Source organism: Podarcis raffonei, chromosome 12 (genome assembly GCF_027172205.1).
Source record: "Podarcis raffonei isolate rPodRaf1 chromosome 12, rPodRaf1.pri, whole genome shotgun sequence".
Classification (NCBI taxonomy): domain Eukaryota; kingdom Metazoa; phylum Chordata; class Lepidosauria; order Squamata; family Lacertidae; genus Podarcis; species Podarcis raffonei.
In genome coordinates this window covers 38,630,726-38,652,382 of record NC_070613.1, presented here as the reverse complement: position 1 = coordinate 38,652,382, position 21,657 = coordinate 38,630,726, and the positions used below count along the sequence as shown (strand labels likewise).

At 42.2% G+C, this 21,657-nt stretch overlaps 1 protein-coding gene across 11 annotated transcripts in view; it reads left to right on the top strand.

Annotated features, from left to right (window-relative positions):
• TBC1D5 (TBC1 domain family member 5) overlaps nucleotides 1–21,657 on the top strand; it is a 289,716-nt gene that overhangs the window by 238,265 nt on the left and 29,794 nt on the right. For 9 of the 11 annotated variants that reach the window (XM_053359270.1, XM_053359272.1, XM_053359273.1 and 6 more), the window contains 2 exons: nucleotides 900–1,076; nucleotides 6,395–10,478. In XM_053359270.1, the coding sequence (XP_053215245.1) occupies nucleotides 900–1,076; nucleotides 6,395–6,694 (477 nt within the window). In that variant the 3' untranslated portion in view covers nucleotides 6,695–10,478. Of the gene's footprint in view, nucleotides 1–899; nucleotides 1,077–6,186; nucleotides 6,300–6,394; nucleotides 10,479–21,657 lie in introns of those variants that run through there. The other 2 variants (XM_053359279.1, XM_053359280.1) reach the window with 2 other exon arrangements.

The following is a 21,657-nucleotide window of genomic DNA, read 5'->3' as shown; positions in this document are numbered from 1 at the left end:
GCCTCAGTTATGACAAGTAAGACTATAAGCAATTGAACCAATGAAATGACCTTAAAACTTCAGGTCAGCAAGAACAATAACCTTGATTTGACCACTTGTGCCCTTTGGAATTCCATAGAAGAGCAAAAATAAAGAGCCAGGCAGGTTGGTGTGTAAAGATTACATTCTAGTACCCAGTAAAGGGAATTTTTGTTTAAGCCCATGATGTTCCAACAGGGTGAGTGGCTAGATGAAATGTCTGACTCATCTCAGTGTTCCAGTTTGGTTTGCCTTCAGTTTACATAGGTTCACCTTGCAAGATCTCACAGTATCTCAAGCATTACTATCATTTCCCAGAAATCTTGTGAGGCCAAGAACTCCAAACCTTGCAAATTTCTAAGGGAATTTGGCAACTTGGCCCCTCCCTGCCCACTTTCTTACCACACTCACTACCACTGAGGGATGAACGGTGGGGGACCTTTTAATGGTGCCCAGTCTTTGTTCTTCATATTCTAATGTCATTGCAGTTGTAAGATCATATCATGCACTTTGGGTGCTTTCAGTTAGTTTATCAGTTTTAATATATGTCTGTTCTCTCTTGCAATTTTTCGGTACTTTGTGGAATTGTAGGCTGGGTCCAGAAAGGGCTCAGGTCGATACACTATGGCACGTTTCAATGTTTTAATGGCATCCAGGGGAACTGATGTCCTTTTAAATGCATTTCCTTTATCTCATCATTCTTGCTAGAAGATTCAGTGGCACCCTAATGCTTTTACTCAGAAACACAGTTGTCATTTTTATAAATGTCTTCAACAATTTAGGCAATCAATGCATAAGAAGATTGATTCCGAAGAGGGCCTGGCTTTAAGTGGCAGATGTTGCAATGCAGCTAAATTACTTTTTTCCCCCTTGATAAACAGATCAAGGATATTTTGAAAGGTTCCTTACGTTTCAATCAGAGCCAGTTGGAGGCCGAGGAGAATGAACAAATCACAATAGAAGATGATCACTACTGTTCCAACAATCAGACCAAGGAGACAAATGAAGCTGTAGAAGAGCCTTCAGTTGCAAAGGAGCCCCTGCCTCTAAGGAAGCAGGTAAAGTGCATGCGTTTCAGAAAAGGAAGGTCTGGGGTACTTTTTAAAGCCTTAAAAAAAGCAGACAGGAAAGATAAAGGCCTAATCCAAGGCAAGCAAGTCCCAATGGATTGCAGGCTTAGAATTTAATAATAATAATCATAATAATAATGTCACTTTCAAAATAAATAAGTATGCAATAGTAGCTTCCAACTCCATTTGAACCTTTTTTCATAAGAATCTGAATTTTTCTTTTAAACTTTCTGATGGCCACCAACATGAATAGCTTTCAGGTGTGACAAGTTCATGGACTATAAGACTATTAATGGCTACTAGTCATGGTGGCTGTATACAGTGGTATCTTGGTTTTCCAACAGAATGCGTTCTGAACTGTTGGAAAACCAAAGTGCAGCTTCTGAATGGCTGCAGGAGCATCCAATAGTTTTCTGTTCATAAGTTGTCCAGCTATGGGATGTTGCTGAACCAGTGACGGGGCTGGGATGCAGACTGCAACCCAAAATCATATTAACCAGTGTCTTTATTCAGTGGTAAATCTACTCTGAATCTTCAAAGTTTTAGGACCAGGTCAGCTTAGAATATCTGTTTGAACATGAAAAATGTGATTTCAAAATGTTTTGGACTGGATTCATTGCTGTGATGAATCACATACTCAGAAGCCTATAACTGTTGGGTGCTCCTGAGAATTGCAGTCTGCCTCCAGGATATCAAAGGAAGAAGTTACTGTTTTCCATATGGCAGCTTTTGTTTAGAAAACAGGCTATGTCTGCTTACCTGTTGTATGTCATTGTGAAAGCCAGGTCTACAGTAAGTAACAGGCTCCAGTTTACATACTGGACTTCCCATGTTGGCATACTTTTATTAGCAGAGAATGTAGGAAATTGCACACCATTTAATGTAAATTTCATCTCATAAAATAGCCAATTGATACTTTTCACAGGACAGGCGGGTGTGGCTTAATAGGATTTTCTGTTTATGAATGTTAGGATAGACGGTTTCTGCATTTTTTTACATTTAAGGCAAATATGATAGCCTTTCTATTACTTACTTTGCAAATAATATCCAATGGGTCTAGGTGTTTACTAAGCGATTACACCTGCTTTTCAGTCTGCTGAAAGCCCTGCTAAACATTTTAGAGACAACATTAGAGCAGAATACTAATGCATAGTATGAAACCCTCATTCACTGAAATAGATTAAATTAGCCCTTTTGAATTTCATGGAGGTAGGGTTCTATCCATCATGCTGTTGTGCAGATTTATATAGAGGCCACCATCTTTACAACTAAAGTGGGCAAGTGCTTGTTCAAATAGGTAAAGACAATGAGATCTGACTCTGGCAAGCTGTCAGATGTTTGGGTGGAGTGTGCTCCACTAGAAAGTGAAGCTAGAGAGCCCTGAGAAGGGGTGGTGGTTTTGTTGCTTTTTGTGTACTTTCATGGAACAAGTGTAAGACGGCGAGCATTGCACATAGCTTTGGTGGGGAAGAGGTGTCTCCATTCTGTGAGCTTGGTAGCTGGTGTTCACAATGCCACTTCCCACAAATCTAGATCACTGTATCACTTTATTGCCAAGAATATGGCACTTTTTGCTCCTGGAGCCAACCGCCCAAGGGTTGCACTGAACAGGTGGCCAGTCAGCAAGGTTCTGCCCTATCGACACTGTCACTGATTGGGCCGTTTGAAAGGGCATTTTTGGCAGGAATCCACCCCTAGATCCTCAGGCTATGGGGAATTTCCTGCAACGGTCAAGCAGAGGGAATCGAGGCTGGAGCACGAGGAACCGCAAATGTCCCCCCCGCCCCCGGGAAGGTGGTGAGCAGCCATTGCCAAGAATATGCAGCTTACCATAAGAGCAGGCAGACACCAGGACCAATGTATGGTGTTTCAAGCTCATTACTATGAGGGGGGAAAGAGGCCAAATTATATATCTTGCTTGGCCTGTCCCAGTAGGAATTCTGCCTGAAATTGGGCCCTGGGTATCCTGAATTAAAAAACCCCCTGAGGTGCTAGGTAGTTGTTTATCCTCTTCTTTTTCTTCCTTTTTCCTTCTCTTTGTGGGATGTATAAAGGAACAATCTTACTTTAGACAAAAAGAATGTAGATCGGTTCCAATATATATAACATGTAATGCTAACTATGCTTTTTATTTCAAAAAATGAGAGGAAAGGAACACATTAATACCTCTATTTCATGTCTTCCTTTGTTCTGCTTAGCTTTAACTTTAATCAGAAGCATTTAAAGAAATAAAAGCTTCATAATGAATTTTCAGAAGTTAAGTAAGTGCTATGTTCAATGGCCTATACAGAAAGGACACCAGAGCCAACTTTCAGTTTTAATGAGGCACGGTGTCGTATTGTGATGTCTTTAGGTCAGGCTGGAAGAATTTTATGAGTGCAGCATAAGCTTTTAAAATATTGCCATGAATTAATTGGAACATTTTAATGCATCAGTATCTGTTCTATCAAAGGCAGGAGTTCTAAACTTAGACTAGGCTGCAAGTCTCTTTGAGCAGGCATGCTTTGGATTGAGCTTTTTCTGTATTAGCACCAAAATAACTAATTGTATTACTTTTTCTACCCCTCTGTAGTAGTATGTGTGAGGCAGCTTCAAGGCTGCTGCCTCTACTCCACTGTATTGCAATTATGTTGTGGCTGCTCACATTTCAGCTTCTTCTTTTTAACATTGGGCTTATTCATGCATAAAGTTTATTTTGCCATGATTACCTGCACACAATAATTTCCATACAGATGCAACTGTGTTGGAATAGCCAGTAATCCAACGTGTAGATTAAAAATGATCCAGCATTTTTAAGTCCCATAGATTTCAGTGGCACAGTTAAACAGATGCTTAACTCTCTTCCAATAAGATTAGTGAGGTTGAAAGTTCCAGAAGGGGGGGGGGGCTGAACAGCCTTTCCTCTTTTTTCTGCTGCCTCGGTCATTATAGACTTTATTAGAGCTAGGACAGTTGAATGCTTGATAGGAAGATTGGGACTTGACCTTTCTCTATAAATCTATTGAAGATGCCAGTTGTCATCTCATAATAAACAAAAGCAATTGTGTATGTCCGATTGTGATTTGCAGAGAGATAGCTTTACAATTGTTGTTTAGTCGTGTCTGACTCTTCGTGACCCCATGGACCAGAGCACGCCAGGCACTTCTGTCTTCCACTGCCTCCCGCAGTTTGGTCAGACTCATGTTTGTAGCTTCAAGAACACTGTCCAACCATCTCGTCCTCGTGTCATCCCCTTCTCCTTGTGCCCTCCATCTTTCCCAACATCAGGGTCTTTTCCAGGGAGTCTTCTCTTCTCATGAGGTGGCCAAAGTACTGGAGCCTCAGCTTCATGGTCTGTCCTTCTAATGAGCACTCAGGGCTAATTTTCTTAAGAATGGATGCGTTTGATCTTCTTGCAGTCCATGGGACTCTCAAGAGTCTCCTCCAGCACCATAATTCAAAAGCATCAATTCTTCGGCAATCAGCCTTCTTTATGGTCCAGCTCTCACTTCCATACATCACTACCGGGAAAACCATGGCTTTAACTATATGGACCTTTACAATAGGGCAGGGGAAAGGAGTGAATTAATTTAGAATTTTACAAAAGGCCAATTACTTATATGATCAACACATTCTGTTTTCTTTATACGAGACCAGGGAACGGTCAAAATTCAGAGCCACTGTAATATTTACAGTTAGGGCTGGCAACACGCAAGGGAGAAATCAGTTTCAAATGTTTTGCTTGCTGGATTTAAATTTAGAGGGATTTGCATATTCTTTGCATATTGCATCAGTATAGATGTTGAGTAGAGGAAGTTTCAGCAGGATGTTGCTTTTCCTCTCTTGGTAGTACAGTTGTCACAACAGCTACGCCTGGTGGCATTCTCTCCTTTGCAAATTTTGAGGGAGAGGGCTCTGGTGCCTTATAAGGTGGAATGGAAAGGGAGAGTTTGCTTATTCTAAAACTGCTGTTGAAATGAAGGGAAGGACAGCTGATTTATCTCTCTTCCATGATTTGGTTCCAGACACCCCTTCTTTCACTGCTCACTACTTTACCGCTTCCCATCAGCCACACCAATTCCAGTCTTTCATCACCTGCCCTGCAAATGCAGAGAGCCAGTGTGGTGTGGTGGTTAGAGTGTCAGACTAGGACCTGGGAGACCAGGGTTCAAGCCCCACTCAGCCACAAAGCTCACTGTGGCTGACCTTGGGCCAGTCACTGCCTCTCGACCTTATGTACTCCTCAAGGTTGTTGTGAGCTCCTTGGAGGAAAAAGTAGGATAGAAATGCAATCATTCAATCAATAAAAGATAGCAGAAATTCATTTTGTGATTCTTACACAGGACATTATTTCTCTCCCCCCCCCCTATGGATAGCTAAAGGGAGGCACACACATGAACCCATAAAACATGTAGACCTGTTTAAAACATAGTATCAGGAGGGTTTGCTTGCTTTAATGCATGATGGAAATAACTTTCATCGTACTAGAAGATACTCATCAGGAAAAAATGTTCCAAGAAGCCATATGGCACCGGGTGTAAGGTTGTTAACTTTCAAAGCTACTGGAAGTATAATTCTGTCATATTCCATTTATTCAGTAGCAGCAGCAGATGGGAGAAAACATGCTTCATATCACTATGAGTTTTCCTAAACCGAAACTGGCAGAGGAAGGAGTGGGGAGATATTTCACCTCTGAAAATAGCAGCGTCAGAAAAAAAAGCTAGCATGTTGCAAAGGATGCTGCAGGGAGATATATCTATATATGGCATGAGAAACTAATTACATATAAATTTAGAGATTTCGTTTTAAAATGTGTAATAGAGTTATTTTAAGATATATATTTTTGCAATGCTGTAGTTAAGAGCCAAGCCTTATTAACGGTTTGCACTTTGCGAGTCACAAAGAGCCGCTTCTCGTGTGACATTTTTTCTGCACAGGGATAATTGAAATGTACAGGATCATTGTAAAGAATGTGCAGTTGCTAATGTGTCGGGAAAGCGACAGCACAACTTTGGCAGGAGGGAGAATTGCATATGCTTTGAACGGCTTCGGTCCTGTGCATGCTTATGATAGGGGACACCTTGACCCTATAAACCCACTCATCCTTTATAATCTGTAGGAGAGACCCTGCTTAAAGAGTGCCCAACTAGGACCCCCTTTATATGTGCCTTTACTGGTGTGTACCTTTACACGGGAACGATGGTGGAGGCAACGGCAGCCACGCCTGTAAAGGTATGTGCTAGCTGTGATGATGGATGCAGTAGGCGTGGTATTTAAAAATGGATTTTCTGACATGCTTCCCTGTTCACAATTCTTTTGTTTCATAGGCTGTGGGCGATTCGAGTGGAAACTCTGCCAACAGGCCCACGGATGACTATATTCTACTTTCCAAAGAGGAGGGAGGGAATGTTTGTCCTGCTCCGGAGCATGTGCAGACTGTGCCAACCTGCAAGGATGTGACCACCAAGAGTGAGGTCCCATGTCACTCTTCTTTAGCCTTTTCTGATCCATTGATGGGGTCCATATCTGCCTCTTCTAGTAACCTCAGTTCCAGCCCTGATGACGACGACAGCAGCAGCAACAGCAAGGATTCTGATTTCACCATTGTTAGCCCCTTGGAAATTTAAGTCAGCCTGTGAGGTCAGCTGTGGCACATTGGCGTGTGCATCTGACACTTCATGGGACTGGGAAACTCATAAAACCAGAGCACAGATGTGGTAAAGGCAGTCCTTTTTCGGCAAGGAAATCAAGACAACAATTATGTAATGATTGCCTTTAAAACATGCACATGTGAATCTCAAGATCTAATGTATACTAAAGGTACTCGTAGGTTTACTTTGTTAGCAACTTCTTGGAATATTGAAGTAGTAGCTCATAGTCACTCATCATGTAGAATAACATGAAGTATATAATCTCGTGGGTAGACAGGTGAGTATCTTTTCCAAATGTGGGGAAAGCAAATGAGCATCAGCCTGGATCCTGGCAGATTGATTTGGTCTCAGGAGAGAGTGGGGGTACTCTTCCTCAAAACATGGCAGCTAGAAAATCTGAAAAGTAAAGGTTTCAGAATTGCATCCTGGTTGCATCTCAGGCACTAAGACAATTGGGTGGCCTCCTGAACCATTTCCTGAAAGAAAAATAACATGCTGAATTTACATACAGCAGAAACCACTAACTGCTGTTCCTATCGTGCAAAAATTTCCTCGTAAAGTAATACAAATTAGGTGCACATTAGTTGCTTTGAAACATTTAGACTGTAGTCTCCACTAGATATAAACTTGTCTCCCAATGAATAAATTGTATTGTTGTATATTATAGCCTGGAACATATTTTTATAGCTATTTCAGGACATCCACAATCCCCTCAGGCCCAGGACCAAGGCTCATTGTAGGGTCATAATGCAGCAGTGTTCCTTAGCCATGTAGAAACGGTTCCCTGGCACTCATTTTTTAAATTTAATTTAATATGAGTGTGCATGGTTATGTATACATCACTACATGGTTCCCACAAAGGGCAACAAGATTCCTCATGCTTTTTTATACCAAGGATGTCATGTTTCACTCTAGCTCAAATTTCTCTCACAATCTTAAGAGTAGGCTAAACTATTTCCCAAGGCTGATTCTGTCCTTGGGATCAATTGATATGTCAGTGTCCATAACTAGTGCATAGTAAATAATGCTGATGGAGTAGTGGCTATGTTCCTTTCTAGCTTTTAAGAGTATAAGTTCTCAAAGTAGCTCTTCCTCTGAATATCACACCCAACATGGCCAATTTCAGAATAACCAGATGGTAACCGCAGAGAAGAGCTACAAATCAGGGAAGCACAGGTCTGAGCGATTTTCCCATGGACTTGCTCCTTTCCCAGTGAAAACCCACCCTTAAAATCAGAACAAACAGCAATCCATGGAAAACCCAATTGCTGTTTTCTCCAGTTGAGCGCTAAAGAGTGGTTTTCCCCAGGAAAAAGCAGCAGGACAATAGGAAGTATGCATAAGCCCAGAGACATATTCTGTTCTCAAAAGGCTTCTTCCTTTCCCAGGCAGCCAGTGCTAAACATTATGTGCAGCATTGCTCTAGATTACACTGACTAATGTCACTAAGCCAGGGGGAGAATTTGGGTTTATTGAGATTAATAGCCCCAAGTGTCTAACCTGTTGGGGATCTTTCACCTTAGCAATAAATTGGTGTTGAACAGGCTGAATTTCAGGAAGCTTCTGGCTTGCAGGTTGAACACAAGAAAACTCAAGGGGTGGGTGAGTGGGTGGGTGTCTAGGTATGCCCACCCATCCATTTCTGTATGCAAATATGCCGTGACAGGGTTTCTCCAGATCTCATCAAGAGATAGGCAATGGTTCAATGATGTCAACCTCCAAAAAGACCTAATTAGCCCACTAATCTGGTCTCTCTCTTTTTAACTGCATTTGGAAAGGAAACCTCTTAGCCGTGAAATGTGTAACCCATTAGGGAAGGAGTTTTTACTAAGGGTGTTGTGCTTCATTATATATAATTATCTCTAGGATCCTTGGAGGTAACAAACAAACAAAGGTTGCTAATATTAATGCAGCCTGTTCCCCCCCCCCAAAAAAAAGCCTGTTCTGTAGACAGATGCTGGTGAAAGATATTTTCAAAGATTTATCTCAAAGTAAGACACTTTGCTTGTATGCTTTAGTTTTCTTTTCCAGACACACACACAGAGTATAACCACCGTCATGTAATGCAGTTGCATGGTAAGTGATAGGGCATGAAGATGTTAATGGTGATTAATTGCAGTTGTTACTTACATTAAGAATACTTCTACCCCTCCATCTGCAGCATGAGTCATGCTAAACCAAATTGCAACCTGACCCCAAAGCATAAGTGTTACATAACGGATAGCTCTCCTGAGAATATTGCCCCTGTCATTTTGTACAGGGGATTGTGGGGTTGGGAGATGTGAGCAGTGGGAAATTATTGGATCATATTTTGCCCTGAAGTGAATGGAATACGATTGTTGGGTGAGTTTGCTCTCCCAGAAGTCAGTTGAGCTAGCAATACAGTGATACTTTCCCCTAGTTTTGTATCCATGAATGTTCTGGGCAGATTACCCAAATTAGCAGGTAATAGCTATTGAACAGTGGCAGGTTGACATTTACATATTCAGACACTATCAAGTAATTCTTCACAAGATGATGCCCTTGTGCCTTGTAAAAGTGGGAGTAATACTGAGGGGTTGTGTGAAGAGCTTAATAGCAAATACAGTTTGTGAGGTCACATTGCTGTTCTTCTGCATGCAAGACCTAAAACATACTGTGGTTATGCAGTTTCTGTGCCACCTTAAATCTAGCGCTCCTTCTCATTTAAACTTACACAGTAAACCACCTCAAGATTCAGCCTTTATGGCCTGTGCAGGCTTTTTTTTAATATAATTTCATTTGAATTTGTAAGGATGACAAAAAAGGATTACATAGCTTGTGATATGATCCTTTAAATGTGACTAACCTTTCTGTTTAGATTTGTTTCTGTTATAAAACAGGGGAAAGTGCCATTTAGAGTAAACAGCTATTTAAAAGTGGGAAACCAAGTAAGAGAGAAACTAGAGTATGGTATATCAGCTTTCATCAGGTGGGGGTGGGGGAATTCATAGAAGGTTTTGTAATTTTGTTATGATTGACCCTTGCTGTCTACAGATAATTCAGGGATCATATTATTTTTCTTGTCAGAGCTGTCTTCGTGCCATGAAACAATGCAATTTATTTTATTTCTTGCTATTATCTTGCTGGGATTTTTTTAAAAAACATGTTTGCTATAATTAGTATAACTTTACTTCCTCAATGCCTGTAATTATCTCTCGTTTCAGAAAATAAACAGTGCTTTACGGAAGGACAGCAATGAAACCTAAGTAACTCCATTAAAGGAGTCAAAATTGGTAACCCTATAACACAGTCTATCTCAATGTTATACTGGAATTTGATTTTTTGATAATTCTGGAAGTGCTTGGTTTTGTATGCATGTCGATCCAGAACGACTACCATAATATTAGGTCATAATAATCCCATATTGCCTTACATTTGGATTCCTAGATGGTACTTTCCACTTTAAAGTACCAGTTTATTATGTCTTCTAAAATTAACCTACTCATCTTGTTCATGGGTATCAGTAATCTAATAGAAAATAATATGCAGTATAAATGGCTGCTTAGTACTAATACATGGAACTCTAAAATGTTTTTTTTCCAGCCTCTTAGAGTCTCGTCTGATTCTTATCACATCTTCGCCACATGGCTCTTTCAAGTCTGTTGCATGTAATGTCCACATTACTGCAGAATGATTATGACCATATAGTGACTGGATGTTCATTTTTAGCTGTGGAAATTTGTATCTTTCCTCTAGAAGAATGTCTGACGTACTTTATTAAAGAAAGAACTAATATGCAGATGCTTTGCATTTCCCCTTGAGTTTTTCTTGAGAAAGTGACAATTATTCTACACTGTCTCCCTTTTAAAAAAAAAAAAGACATTTCCTACCTACCTTCTTGGAGTTCCGTCTGCTTAAAAAGTAGGAAAATTAGATTTGATCTAGTACCATCAAGTTATTGTGTGCCTGATGTCCTCCTGTGAGTCAGCAATTTGTATAAATATGTGTGTGCAAAAGAGAAAGTTAAAGGAATGTTCCTGTACACAAAAGTATGGAAAGAGCAATCCATTCTGGCCCATCTCCATACAAATCCTCATTGCATTGTGTTGAAGAGTAAGAACAGAAGGGCAATCAACTAGATAGAAAACAAAGACACATTTGGAACAGAAACCTACCATCTTTGAGTGACAGTAAATGGTGTAAAACTGGGTGACAATGGAACTTCTACTTTCTCTTCTCCAACCCTTTGCAACCCCTATCCATTTGTTCCAGGGGATTCCCTGAGCCCTGTAGTGTAGACTTCAGGGATGTGCAAGGGAAGAAAGAAGCAGACTCCCTCTATGTTGGATCTCATCCAGTATATCTTAAGATAGAAGTTGTTGAAGCCAGCAGCTGGCAGAGCGACTCAAGTATAGCATCTTTGCCATTGGGTAGGTACAAAGAAGCACCATTGACCACTCTCTTCCCAATTCAGAGAACTCTAGGGGTGGAAGGGATCATCTAGTCCAACCCCCTGCAATACAGGAATCACAGCTGAAGAATTCTCAACAGATGGTCATCTAACCTCTTGTTTAAAAACCTCCAATGAAGGAGAATCTATCACCTTCCCAAGTAATTGATGTTAAATTAGTATTCAAGCTTTACAAACCCGGTTATAAACCTGGTTTCAAATTTTGGTTAACAGAAGAAATATAATTAGTGCAGTGTAAAAGTAATATTACCACCAAGGGCAAAGTACTCTTTGGAAAGAACCTCATGGAACTTAGGGCAGCAGGAAGAAACAAGGGATCTCACAGTACATTCCCAACAACCAGGGTTAGGAGACTGAGAGCATGCCATCCAGCCTGGCTTCATAAGGGATCATACTGAGTAATGTGTAACACAGATGGTGTGTGCAGTTTCTGCCGCCTTCTATATACACATCCAAGTGAAAAGCATGTTCTAATAATTGTTAAAGACAACCTGTTTCTGGGTGTGATGTCACCACCTGGATCCCCATGACTCTACTTTCTGCAATGAGAAGGACAAGAATTCAAATAAGCCTATTTCAGGAAGATTGGGTCGCCGAACTATTTCTCAGGGCTGTTTTCTGAACTGAGCAATCCGTGTAAAAATTTTGCTGCCTGTGTTTATTGGTTTTCCTCTTCCTTCCTCATTCCTTTTTCCTTTTATGTTTTGTCTTTTTAAAATTGTAAGCTTGGAGGCAGGGAATGTGTTATTTCCGTTGATCTGTTAGCCACCCTGGAGTTTTTTCTGCTTGAAAAGGGGCAGATAAATGCTTTGAAGGTATGAATAAATAAAAAATATATTATTGTTTTCTCAGATTGATTAATGCGGAATACTAGGGCACGGTGCAGAGTCCCTTGTGTTGCACTTTGCAAACCATCTGAGCTCTAAATTAAAGACTTCTCATAGCTTCCTTCTAATGTAGGCCTGGTGCAATGCAGTAACAACTGTTGGGTTTCAGTGTTCCTCTGAAAACAATGGGCTGCTTAAATGGTGGCACAGCCACGTTGGTCAGCTTCCTGGCTTTTTTAAAGACTACTTTTACTGTTCTTCTGTGTGGGGCTCTCAAGAGTATACTTATGACAGTGATTAAACATGAAAGGTGTAATTTCGGAAACCAAACCTGCCTCCGTGCAGGATAGTAATCATCCTGCCTACCACAGTATGCTGTTCTCTGGAGGACAATCATCAGGGCTGTTAACTCTCTCATTGTACTTGCTAGCTAAAATTAGGGCCAAACTACACATTATGCAGGAGATCAATGACTGGATCACCTTTTCTTTCTTCCTTTCTTCCGTTTTTCCTCCCCACTCCCTACTAAAATACAGCAATGGAAGCCTGGGTTTCTTGTGGGGTGTGCGTCTTAGCAACAGCAAGTCGGGGGCAGTTAGCCCTTTGCTCATCTCCTTCAGGGTTCTCCTCTTCAAAATCCCTTGCCTAGGCTCCTGCTTTCTGAGCAAACAGCAACTGGAAGGGTGCTCTTGTCTGGAAAAACAGCAGAGGCAGAAGGAAAAAATTAAACACCTCTTTCCACACCACTGTTCCAAAGAAACCAGCACTGCCCCACTGTGGGTGCACTCCAGCGGAAAAGAGGTTGGGATACCCAGACACAAATCTCCTGTGTAACATGTAGCCTGGCCCTTTGAGGCAAGTGGAAGTCTCTGAGTAGGAAGTGCCTATTGAATTGCGTGTTGTCTACAATAAATTCTAGTGGCACCAACATGTAACATGATAGATGGTCCCAATAACACTTGATCCCGATGCAAGGAGGACAGGGACACCACCTGCTTCAGCTTATCTAGGGCAGTGGCTGAATTAGAAACGCACATGTTCTACTCAGATATGGCAGCCTACTCTGGAATGGCAGTGCCCTGCCAGCAGGTGGCACGGTGGACTGGCACCAGATTCTCTCTGTTGCTTACACCTTCAAATCGCAAGTTGAGTTTTATGGAAGTTCACTGCTAGTGATTTTGTTACTTGATACCTTAATGTAAAACACATTGTTTGGTTGTGAAGTATATATCCTAGAGCCAGTGCTGCTGACACTATAACTGAAACACAACGGTACAAAAGACTTGCAATCTCTTCTTGCAGTCCATGTTTCACCCATGATCATTGGGAGTGGGTGGAATGACACTAGGCCTGACAGTGATTCCTTGGAAGAATCTGCCTTATACCAGTTAAGGCCATCAGTCTCGCCCACTATTGTCAACCCTGACTGGCAGCAGCTTTCCAGGGCCCTACTTTCCCCAAACCTAGTAAACTCTTGCCCGCCCTTTGAGAAGGAGGTGGGACAGCTCTAGGACACTTCCAGTGCCCTCCTGCCTCCTTCCCAAAGCCCAGCACCTTGCTTACCCAGCTTTGGGATGGCCGTGCAAGGGCTGGTGTGTTGGTGTCAAATTCAGGCTTCACTCCCACTCGCAGGCGCCTTCACACCACAAGGCCGTGTGTGGTCTGTGGGTTCCACACTAGCAGCCCACTTGGTGTGAAAAGTTGGACCACCTTGCTTTGGGCCATGTCCAGAAAGACACTCGAGAACAGAAGGTGGCAGGTGTGCCTGGATCACTGGTGTTCGATTTAACTGAGTGCCAGGCTCCTGAACCCCTTTAGATGTGTAAAGGGGGTCGGGAGAGAGAAAAGGGTGTCTGGTGTTCCTAACTTTAGCCCTGTTTCCTGCTTTGCATCAGTCACTATTGCATGCCTCTGGTACTCGTTTTGGGGATCCCCAGGCTTTAAGACTCTGGATTCAAACCCTGAATTCTGGTCTTAGCAGTGCCACTGACTACAACCGAGTTATGATCCTCCCCATCATAAACAATCTGCTCTGTTGTTGGTAATAATGTTACATCAAGCCCAAATCCACATGCAGACATTCAAAATAGTGTGAGCACTTCCCATACCCTTTTGCTGGGCAAGAAGGAGGGCTGTTTTCACAACAGATAAATGATGGCCCAGGAAATTAATTTTCTCCCACTTCCTGTAGTACTGCAAATCAGTCTCTTTCTTTTGAGTTTTGTCTGACAACCATCCCCACGGCTCCCATGAGCTCTTCAGATGATCTTTGCATACCATGTGGCAGATTTATTGTATTGCAAATCTTGGCAAAACACATGGGTAGAGATTTAATAATGCCAGCATGACAGCAAACACGTTGGGTGCATTTTGCTGTAGCTGTAAATTTAATTTGCATGTGTGTCCAGACTTGGCGCCTTTGTTATTTGATAGAGTTAGGCTCTGTTGTGGATAACATCATTATTGAGAAATCAGTTCAGTTTATAAGCGGAACAGTTTCAGCTGATGACAAGGTTCCTTGGGCTTGCAAATTGAATCAGGCCACTCTTGAAAGGAAGAAAAAATATCCAGAAATGGCTTAAAAACCAAATTATTTTCATCCACGTGCAACAAATGTATGAAATTATGGAGAAAAACCAAGAGATGTCTTTGAAAGTATTTAATATAAGGGAGGAAAGTGAGAGCAAGTGTGGTGTAGGAGTATCAGACTAGGACCTGGGAGACCAGGGTTCAAATCCCCACTCAGCCATGAAGCTCACTGGGTGATTTTGGGCTCATCACTACCTCACAACCTAACCTACCTCAGAGGGTTGTTGTAAGGATCAAAAGAGGAAAGAGAGAACCATGGAAGCCACTAAACCTATTGGAGATAATTGTGGGATATATATGTGTGTGGGTAGATTGAGCTTCAGGAGAGGAGAGTGTTCTGCTTAAAGACATTGCTGATGTTTCAGTTTACTGTTTGTGTAGCCTTGAACTGTTCTGTGTTGCATGTGACCTGCTCAATGGATCTGCTTGCTAAGAAGCAAATACATTGCCTTAGCTTACCCCAAGCATCAGGCCATTTGCTTGATTTCATTATCTTCTTGGAGCAGTCAATGTTTGGTGTAGCAAAGTCTTGACAGTTTAGCGCCTCCCAAATTGCCCATGAGAGAATGAGCTGTTTACACTCCCCTGAACAAATTAGTTTTCATCATGATCAGGGCTAATTCCTCAGCATGCCCAAAGCAAAGCAGTCCATGACTCAAGCAGAGCTATTGACCCATGGTGAGCTGGTGGTTTCTCATTTATTTTGAGACTCTACTGGAGTCTCCTTCAACAAGAGAACTGAAATTGGCCACGTCCCTAGTCTGACCTTACTCATGCATGGCTTGCAAGTATGTACATTTGCCCCTTTCACCCACTCTTTTTTCATGTCTTCTGGAAAGATTAGGAGTGATACATGGTGTTCCCGGAAGGCCATATTTGATCTTGGATTCCTGCTATGAAGATTAGGAAGCAGCTTAAACTGAGACAAAACAATTGATGGTTTCTAAAAACAGCCAGCTTGGAAGTCAGCCCAAGAGAGCCCTACCTGCTGAGCTCAGATGTGGATGCATGCATTAACGGCTATTAAGGACATTTTGAAATTTAAGTTCCCACTATTTAAAGGTTAAGGCTTACTGTTAACATTTATCTTGAGCTGGGCCCACTCAGAAAAAGCTCTGCCCATAGGAACTTGGGTTGACACCCTTGGTTTCATACTGAAGCCTGTTAAGCACATTTCTATGCAACAGGCACAAATTAATCAATTAAACTTTATCCCCACCATCACTACATCTGGGCAAAATGTGGTCAGTTGTATTTTCCATGTCATCCAATTAAAGTAGATGGCACTTCAGATACAACTGTGTTCAGCAGCTGAACCACCAGAAGAAGCTGAGTGCTATATAGATTTGACTCCTCCTACATGAACTTGCCTGTCTTTCAGTCATGGTTGTCACTGGGGCTCTGTTCTGTGTCCTGTAATCGGTAGGGACCTGGGGCAGAGCCTTATCAGTAGGAGCACCCCAACTGCGCAACAAGGAAGTTAGACTGACCCCTTTTTGTTGCATATCAAGGGGGTGATAAATATATTTTTGTTCCCCAAGGCTTTTACATGCATTGTAATTTTACGCTTTCTCTGTATGGCTTGAGCATCTCTTCTTTCTTTTTTTATGTATTGGTGTGGTTTTCTTTTTTACCCATTAACGTTTTTATCACGTATTCAAGAAGTATTGTTACAGTTGCATAGTTACAGACACAGCTTTGTGAACCATTGTATTCAATCACTGTAATAAAAGAATGAAACCTGTGGGGCTCTTTTAAAGCCCAAATGAAAAATGGAAATGTTTTATACCTACTCAATCAATCAATCAATCAATCAATAAAGCTTGCTTTCTTAAAGCAATGCACTGAGATCTGCAACAACAACAAAAATGTTGCAGCATGGACTGCTCCTGTTTGGAATGTCAGCTAGGTACCCTTTCCCAGGATATTCCATTCCTCCTCTCCCCCTGCTCACCCACCCAGTAGTCAGCGTTTCATGGCTACTGATCCCACCCAATTTTCAATGAGCAGGGATGGAGAGGAGGAAATGCCACATAGAATTTATTTCTAAAGATCATTGTGTTTCTGCAAGCCTCAGTGTGTGTGCATGGATGGCCCAAGCTGACTCCATGCTCAAAATCTTGAGTTTGCTATTGGTATATAGGATTAATTTTCTGGGTATGTCTGTTCCACTTAGGGAGCTCTCCTAACTCCTGCTCTGGGATGGCGGGGTGGGTGGGTGTGGATTTGGCAAAGATGTCTTTTCCCCCACAGTACCCCCGCCCCAAGCTCATCCAGCTCCACAGAACCACCAGCTGTGCCCACTGAAGGTGTGGGAGCCTTGGGAGCTGGTGGTGTTGGTGTTTCTGCTGGCAGTAGCAAAATGGTGTGGAGTGGAGCAAGTCTGTCGCAGGATCTGCTGGATCCTAGGCTGGCCCAGACCATGCCTCTGCTATGCTTTCTTGGAGGAGCAAGGGGAAAAAACACTACCCTTCTCTGCCACTCTGATCATCCCCAAGTTAGGATTGCTCTGCCCAGCGTCTTTTTCTTTTTAAATCTTCCTCCCCCCCCCCCTTAATTTAGCTCAATCACAGTTGTGTAATAAATTTTCTATTCTTCCTTGTCTCTTTTTTGGCTGGTGGTTGTCGGTTTTTTTTGCAAAACGGCGACAGACGAGGCATAATAATGAATTAGTACCTTGACACAAATCACAGACTTTCAGCCCTGAAAAGAAACATTCACATGTTGTCCTGACCTCAGTCAGACTACAAATATAGCCAGAATTGCCGGTTACCAAGGCAGTTAAATCTTTAGTTAATGAAAACAAACAGAGGTAGTAATAAGCATGCTGGCACTCAGAATTGTTCGGAGTATTTATAAATGGCACTTGCTGTTTAGTGGCAGGCATAATTGGGGTAATTATCAAGAGCCTTTGCAGAACTCGGAATGAAAAGTTCTTCTGTTTGGGGAACAAATGCAAGTCAAGCCCTCGTTTCTTCCTGGGCCATAAACATTCAAAGCAGAAAATAGCTGTCATTGCTGCAAAGGCTGGTCCAGACAGCAGCTTCTCCTGTAGTTTGTTGGGTGCTGTAGCTCCCTTGGCCAAGTGTCCTGGGAGGGTCCCACTGGGGCTGATGCCCATACCTATTTGGCCATTCTGCCAACCAATTCCTTGCCCATTGGCTTAACTGGCCACAGCAGCAATAGCAACTGGGTCTGATTACATTTCCCTACATGTCTTCAAGTGCCTGGTGTAAGCCAAGTGAATCTTGCCACATCCTAAGGATTATTGTGATACAGAGCTGGGCTTTTTCTCTGGTGGCACCAGTACTGTGAAATTTACACTCTCTGAAATAAAACAGTGTTCTCATTCTACTGGCTTTTAAAGATATTGTACACCTGTTTGCTTTAGCATAAACTTCATCTCTTTAGTCTTCTGAGTTGTTTTGATGAAATTGTGTTATTGCCTATTTTAACTATGGCGATTTATATAGAATCATAGACATGGAGCTGGAATGGACCACAAGAGTCATCTAGTCCCAAATTCACGCAATGCAGCCATATTTTGCCAAATGTGGGACTTGAACCCATAACCCTGAGATTAAGAATCCCATGCTCTACCAGCTGAGCTGTCCCAGCTGTAATTTTTATATTTGGATTGGATTTTTATCGTGCATTTCAATTATGGGTGTTTATATTTTAATGCCTGCACAATTGGTTTCTATACTTGCAAACCGCTTGGAAGCTTATTCTGGCATTAAGTGGTATATAAATAAATACATAAGACAGTAACGGCAATCGGTATTGGTGTCAGGTAAGCTTCCCCTGTTTAGGAAAGTTTTTAATGTCTGATGTTTTATTGCTTTTTTATTGTTATTATTATCATTAATTCTGTTGGGAGCCGTCCAGAGTGGCTGGGGAAACTCAGCCAGATGGGTGGGGTATAAATAATAAGTTGTTGTTGTTGTTGTTGTTACAGTGTTGGGCTGAGACAGTGAATAAACCCTCTGCACTCCTTTCTTGCACAAAGGGCAGGCTGTGGCAGGGCTGCACTTTTAGCCCCGGCCCCACTGTCTGGGTTTCCTTGTCCAAATACAATGGCTAAAGCACCAGCCCCTCCTTGCACATGGGGGTTGTGTGCCATTGGCACACTCACACAACCAACTGCTCTAATTGGGCAGCACCCCCTACATGTGAGGAGGCACAAGCACCTTGTCTTGGTTTTTGTATGCAGACAACCACATGCAGTTGCTATGAGAAGATCCATTGTTGGGACAGGGTGTGGCTCCTCTCCATCCAGGTATGCTCTACATGGAAATAACAAGTGTGCATGGTTTTAGTTTTTGTGTAATTCTCTGTTTTCTTGAGTGATGCACAAAGGGTGGAGAAAAGAGCTCCAAAAATGGGCCAAGCAGGAAGAAAGGAGGGAGGGGTTATTCGGGGCTCACTAGTACAAGAAATTTTTTACTCAACCTGTTTGGGAATCCAAAGACTCCTCTCTCAAGAGCCTGAAAAACCTGAGAATTCTACAAACCTAGCCAACTGCAGAAACAGCTTGGAATAATATCGGCGCAAAACAGATTTCTCTTTCTCCGCATCTAAGGTGAGCCTTTGCAATGACCCTTCTGGGCTGCGTTGTTTAGACTCCCCTTGCTAGTCCCTGGTTTGCCAATTGGAGAAGCCGGGATCTCTCTCAGTGTGAACAGCAGATGTCAGATATGCTGAATTAATGCATTTTTGCCTTTTGAGTCATACTGTACAAATATGTTTACCCCTTTTTCTCAGTGCTACCATATATGCTGCGTAGATTACTCATATGGTGAGAGCATCTGGGGCTCTGTGTTGTGTGGTACAGGGAACAGGAATGAACCCGGACTCTCTGCCTCCCTTAACAAACAACTGATGCTGATAAAGCCTCACTGTTTCAGCTGTCCATCTACATTGGTCCATGTAGCTCAGTATTGTCCACACTGATTGACAGCAGCTCTCCAGGTTTTTTAGGCAGGGTTTCCTCCCCCCATCCTACCTGGAGATAACAGAGATCAAATCTGTGCCCTTTGCCACTGAGCTGTGGCCCTTTCCACCAAACGTGCTACCAAACGTGCTTTTTTCCTGGATCAGGACTTGTGTGAACAGTCACAGATACTCACAAACCATAATCAATGTTTTCTTTTGTATAGGCATTTCCACGTCCTGAAGAAGGTGAACTTCCTTTAAGGAATCTGTAGGGGATTGCTCAACTTCTGTAAGAGCCAAAATAGCACAAAACCTTTGGAGAACTCTGAGGCTTACAAAAAATAAATAAATCCTCGCAGTGTTCTGCATCGTTGTTTGTATTTGCCTGTCAAACAAGTGCTTGCTTCTTTCTATTTTCTTAGCTAAAACCGGACACAAGTGTAGAAAATGTGAATGATGGTGGGGATGGAAGAGTCACGCTTTAAGAAGAAAGAGACAGTGAGAGACATGAATATTATTAAGACCCTGTTAGGGCCAAATGCAGTGAAATGTACTTCACAGTCACCTGGTTCACAGGCTCAAGAAAAGAGTCTAGCTAAAGGAAAACAGAAGGAAATGGTTGCAGGGTGAACTGAAATAACCTGAAGATATCAAAACAAGTAGGTATCTTTACTGCTGTTTTTATCTTGACAATGTTGATTCTACTTATCTGCCTGTCCCCAGCCTGTTCCGCCCCTGCCCATTTTTTTAATTCTTTGAAATTCCAACTATATTCATTTTCCTAATTACTTACATATTATGCTTTCATTCCTGTTAGGTCCCCAGAGCACCACGTAGCAGCTGGGAGAATCCCAGAACAGCAGTGGGCAATTTCTTAAAATACTGCATTGAAACAGGGTTAACTTGCCATCTGAACTCAGTTGATGAGGTAGAGAGTCAGATCTTCTGAAGCAATGAATTCCATAACTTGATCCCTGTTGATGAGATGATCTGGTCCTGCATCCTTGTTCTCACATCCCACAGGGTGGAGGAATAAATAACTAAACATCTCCTAGGCCTACAGGGCCTTGAAGGTAAGGGTCAGCATCTTGAATTTCTCCAGCAAACAAATTCAGAACCAATGTCACTGATCTAATATCAGTGTTTTATAATATGGCTGAATAAACTAGGTTACCATCAGCAGCCTCACCAATGCATATTGCACCAATTGACATTTCCAGACATTTTCAAGAATGACCCAGGTAGTGTTCTAAGATTTTGGCGAGGAGTAGGCTGTACGCTGAGACCCTTCTAATTCCTGGCTAGCTTCCTGATAAAGCAATACAGTGGTACTTCGGGTTACAGATGCTTCAGGTTACAGACGCTTCAGGTTACAGCCTCTGCTAACCCAGAAATAGTACCTCGGGTTAAGAACTTTGCTTCTGGATGAGAACAGAAATCATGCAGCAGCAGTGGGAGGCCCCATTAGCTAAAGTGGTGCTTCAGGTTAAGAACGGACCTCCAGAACGAATTAAGTTCTTAACCCGAGGTACCACTGTAGGCCATTAGGGAAACAAAGGGAGCAGTTCTGTGCTAGGCCCCAAGAGGACCTTGCTTGCCCCATAGCTGCTGCCTTGGACTCAAGCAGAAATCAGGCATGGCTCTGCTTCTCTGGCTTCCCAGCCTGTTGCTTTGCTGCCAGCTTCAGGCTCACATAACTCTCAACTGTAGCCTTTGTCTTTATGTTTAAGGAAGCTTTTAATATTTGATGAATTATTGTATTTAATATTTTGTTGGAAGCAGCCCAGAGTGCCTGGGGAAACCCAGCCAGGTGGGTGGGGTATAAATTTATTATTATTATTATTATTATTATTATTATTATTATTATTATTATTATACCTCGGTTTAAGAACAGTCCAGTTTAAGAACGATTTGGTGAGAACTTTGCCTCGGAATCCGAATGGTGGAAGGGCACCAGCGGCAGGAGGCCTCATTAGGGAAAGTGCGCCTCGGTATAAGAACGGAATTCCGGAACAGATTAAGTTCATAAACCGAGGTACCACTGTATTATTATTATTATTACCACCAGCCAGCTGAGGAAGGGGGACCTACCCATTTCCCATCAAGCATAGAGCTGTTCCCTTTGTTTCCTTAGGGGTGGCGTGCAACACTATGAC